Here is a 4464-nt window from a genome sequence, read left to right on the forward strand (position 1 = left end):
CTCACCTGGCGTATAAAACAATGAACGAAAATTAAAAAAAAAAACGTACGCGCATTGTTGTCATTGTGAAACCGTTATCTATCGATTAACAAGCCTTGTACAATATTCATTAATCGCGATTTGCGATCACGTTTATCAATACTTAACAAACGTCAAGGACCGATTGAAGGATAAAGTAATTTTCCATATAACTTGTCCTGTACGAAGTTAAGTAAAGAATATATTTAAAATGAAATTTGAAGAAAGGGGTTCTATTTTTTTTCTTTTTCTTTTTTCTTTTTCTTTTCAGTGTGTCCCGTTTATGTTTGGAGCATGCGGAAAATTAAAGTATTCCCTCTCCTCGGGACTGGTGTCGTACGTGTCGAAATTAGAACGAGCTGGCAGGGTGGTAGCCATGTACAGAGATAAAAGACTACGCATCGACGCAAGCATTGTGTTCGACTACATTTTGGTAACCCCATTGCTGCTCGATCGACGATAGTCGACGCGTGCCACTATTTCATGTACTATTTGTGCCACTATTTTACTTTCATGTTTTTCAGTTCGACGTCGACTATTTCGTGGAGCTGCTCTTCCTGCGAGGATACGGATGGCTACTGGTGGAGGCGGACTCGATTTTGGTCGACGTCAGCGTCGATTACGATATCTTGAGCTTTAAGTTTTCTCTCAAGGAGCTCAAACTGAAGAGGATCGGGTACACCGTCTTAAATATCTCGCGTGTTTTTTGTAGTGGAAAACAATGCCAGAAGATATACGTATACAGGGTGTCCCAAAAGTCGGGGAGGAGCCGGAAATGGGAGGTAGCTGAGACGATTCTGAACAACAATTTCCTTTGCAAAAATGTCGGATGGGGCTTCGTTAAGGAGATATTAAGCGAAAACCCTGACCAATCAGAGCGCGCGTAGACCGTTGGAGCGGCCGCGGTAGCGAAGGCTTACGCGCTGGCGGCAGCGCTTGTACGCGAACGAGTGACTCGACGTGCATAGAAGGACATTGACGCTGCCGCCTAGCGCGTAGCCTTCGCTACCGCGGCCGCTCGAACGGTCTACGCGCGCTTTGATTGGTCGGGGTTTTCGGTTAATATCTCCTTAACGAAGCCCCATCCGACATTTTTGCAAAGGAAATTCTTGTTCAGAATCGTCTCAGCTACCCCCCGTTTCCGGCTCCTCCCCGACTTTTGGGACACCCTGTATGTATATGTATTAGGTGGACTGGAAAATAACGTCGTTTTTAAATACTTGTTTATCACTCACAGCTCGTTGATTTTTATCGATCTGGCATTGAAAAGTTACACGATAGATGACAAAAATCTGTTTGAATTTAATGCAAAAGTAACGATATTACTTTCCAGTCTACCTAATATCCAATGTATTATTTTTGCAGATCTATGGCGATTTTTACAGACGAGAGCAGCCTGGTGGAACAATTGGGAACACCCGTTGCAAATATCGGCTTATTTTTCGCGAATGAGGCCCTGACCGAGGAAATCGAAAGATTCGCCACTGAAATCGTAGAAGAACGACTCGCACGGATGAGTGTGATCATTTCTCTGTGGAAAATTCTTTCGTTGTTCGTGACAACGTAATCGCAACGTGAATAAAATGTATAATAACGAAAACCTCGTTATAACGACGTATTCCTCCCTCGATATAACGACGCGAATCATCTCCGCGACTGTTTACCGTTAATCAGAAAAAATCGAATCAACAATCGATCCAGGGATCTTTGTGTCTTCGCTGGCAAAAGAATCAGTGTCACTTGACTTATCAAGTATTGTTTCTCGATAAAATGCATCGAGATAACGCAATAAATCGTCGATAAAAGGCAACCAAAACGGTAGTCGGGTATCGTCCACTCGTATTTGTCTACTCTGGTTCGTTTCGTGAACGGATGAACCATGGCTAAAATTCGAAATTTCCTTTTGGCCGTCGCGTCCGTCCTACTCGTTGTGGGTTTCGCTCATTCGGCCGATTCTGAGTAAGTTTTCGATCAGTCGATGAACCGATGAAATAATGGTGATCATTTAGAATAGATAGAATTCATTAATTGTGAATTTATTAATTCGTGAAAGTGGAAATTGTTGAAGTTGACGCTCGAAATTCTATTAAAATTCGTGTCTCCATGATTAAAGTGGAAAAGGTTCGATTCAAATTTCGCGATCGTTGATATCTTACGATATGTTGAAAAAACAGTTATCGAAGAGAACTTGGAAAAAGTTATAAAATTTGAATTAAATTTGAACGACTACGTGTTAGAAGTACATTGTAGGTTTTTGTTAATGTAACACTTTTAAATAAACATTCAAACGTTTACGAGACATGGTTTCAAACTTAACCTCAAATTACGGAGTTGATTTTAAACCCTTGCACTATGTTGAAACTCGCGCTAAATTTAACAACGAGCCTGGCTCGTGGTTTTCAAGTATGGACTAAAATTTTCGTCACGAATTAGACTCGTGATTTTTAAATTTGGTCTAAAATATCATCACGAGTCAGACTCGTGATTTTTAAATTTGGTCTAAAATATCATCACGAGTCAGACTCGTGATTTTCAAATTTGCCCTAAAATTGTCCTCACGAGTCAGAAAATAGTGCAAGGGGTCAATGTCGGCATCGTCCTTGTATATTTTCCAAGTGGATATTCTTTTTCTCGATTTGTAGATTAAACAATGAATACTCCGAAAGAGTATCAGTAAATATCAACGAGCTGTTCGACAAGCTGTTGCCAATGATTCGACGGATCATCCAGAACGAGTCACTGGACCCATTGGAAATGGACGACGTCAACGAAAAGCTGGTATTTATTTTCATGTGTACTAATCAAAATTGCTTGATTTGTATATTCGATAAACAACAGTTTCTATCGGTTTTCTAATTCTTGCAGAACGGACCATTAGTTCACAACGGAGTTCTCAGCATGACGAAGGGTTCGTTGAAAGGGCTGGGAAGCATAACGCGCGTATCCGACGTCATTTTGACTTACGAAAACAAAATATTGACGTTAGACATGTCTCTGAGATTACCTACTCTTAACGTAAGGCTAGAAACAATGAACGGAGTTAACTAATTGCAGCACTGGAAAATACGTTATCCATTTTCTATTTTTAATTAAAATTTTCAGCTGAACTACGACTACTTTTTCAAATACGGAATCGTCTCGAGAAAGGGAAGCTTCGTCGGTCGATTCTCAAACGTCGACCTGCGAGTCGTACTGGGACTGGACATGGTCAAGTATAAACTAATTTTCGATTCGTTCAAGGTCATCAAAATAAGGTAGTCGTTACGTTTTTACCGTGAATTAGAAATTGGCGAGATTTATCCTGACACTTTGATCCGATTTAATTTTCAGTAACATAAACGTCGAGCTCCAGGGCCACGTGTTCGATAAAGTGCTAAACTCTGTGATCAAAGCTCTTATACCCAGGTTCAGTAAAGACGTCATAAATGCGGTGGAACTCCGAGGCTCGGCGACTATACGAAACCTCGTGGCGGAGATCAACTCTAAGCTTCCACGACCAGGTAGTCAACGACTACTGTATCGACACGTTGAGCAGAGCTTGGAAAACATCCCAACTACATTCACATTCGCGTATCTTTGATCCAACGAACTCCGACTGCAATTGTCTTCGACAAATTCCAGACTAGTGACTAAACTGCGGATTTTTATCCATTCACAAGAAACGCGAATGCGCAAGAAACTACAAAATGCACAGTATGCAATAATATAAGAAAATATTGAAAGTAAAGTTCATGCTATAAATTTCTATTTAGTTAGAATTTTTCTAGGTACCTTCGCAAAGATTTTATTTTGCACAAACATCCGCGGTTTCAAATGTATCGCGAGCTGCCGACTATAATTATCTAATAAAACGTCGATCCTAAAAGTGTCGATAATAATTTCCCTATCATTGTTCGTATCTCTATAATTTCATATTTTCGAAACGCTGCTACTAATTTAATTTGCTGACGAATAATTGTTATTCCGTGAACGACGTCGTAACGCTGGTATACGATAATGCATGCGGAAGCACGCCACTATTCCCAAGCTCGGTTAATATATTCGAAATTCCCCGACGACCGCGGAACTTAAATTAATCTGAATTCGCAACACTCTCATCAAAGTTTTTGATCTCGAGACGCAAGTAATTAAAGGACAGGGCGCCTCGTTCGATGGCTCCGCTACTTAACCACGCCGCACAGTGGGACAAAACGGCTCTCAGCGATCAAAAATTCCTAACTTTGGTTCTCTTGAAAATATTTTAATGAAATTTTAGGAACTTATTCCCTATACTATGATACTTAAATTGTATTAGTATACAGGGTGTCCCAAAAGTCGGGGAGGAGCCGGAAATGGAGGATAGCTGAGACGATTCTGAACAACAATTTTCTTTGCAAAAATGTCGGATGGGGCTTCGTTAAGGAGATATTAAGAGAAAACCCCGACCAATCAGAGCGCGCGTAGACC

At 40.7% G+C, this 4464-nt stretch overlaps 1 protein-coding gene and 1 long non-coding RNA gene across 3 annotated transcripts in view; one reads left to right on the forward strand and one right to left on the reverse strand.

Moving 5' to 3' along the window:
• Nucleotides 1-3763, forward strand: part of LOC128876942 (uncharacterized) — a 5459-nt gene extending 1696 nt beyond the window's left edge. The window contains exons 2-8 of one of the 2 annotated variants that reach the window (XM_054123788.1): nt 290-451; nt 543-694; nt 1384-1977; nt 2661-2796; nt 2884-3033; nt 3121-3272; nt 3349-3763. In XM_054123788.1, coding sequence (XP_053979763.1) covers nt 1898-1977; nt 2661-2796; nt 2884-3033; nt 3121-3272; nt 3349-3598 — 768 coding nt within the window. In that variant the 5' untranslated portion in view covers nt 290-451; nt 543-694; nt 1384-1897 and the 3' untranslated portion in view covers nt 3599-3763. Of the gene's footprint in view, nt 1-289; nt 452-542; nt 695-1383; nt 1978-2660; nt 2797-2883; nt 3034-3120; nt 3273-3348 lie in introns of those variants that run through there. The other variant, XM_054123787.1, reaches the window with a different exon arrangement.
• The window catches only part of LOC128876948 (uncharacterized), a 13719-nt gene that overhangs the window by 5611 nt on the left and 3644 nt on the right, over nt 1-4464 (reverse strand). The window lies entirely within an intron of this gene.

This window comes from Hylaeus volcanicus, chromosome 5, assembly GCF_026283585.1.
Source record: "Hylaeus volcanicus isolate JK05 chromosome 5, UHH_iyHylVolc1.0_haploid, whole genome shotgun sequence".
Lineage (NCBI taxonomy): Eukaryota > Metazoa > Arthropoda > Insecta > Hymenoptera > Colletidae > Hylaeus > Hylaeus volcanicus.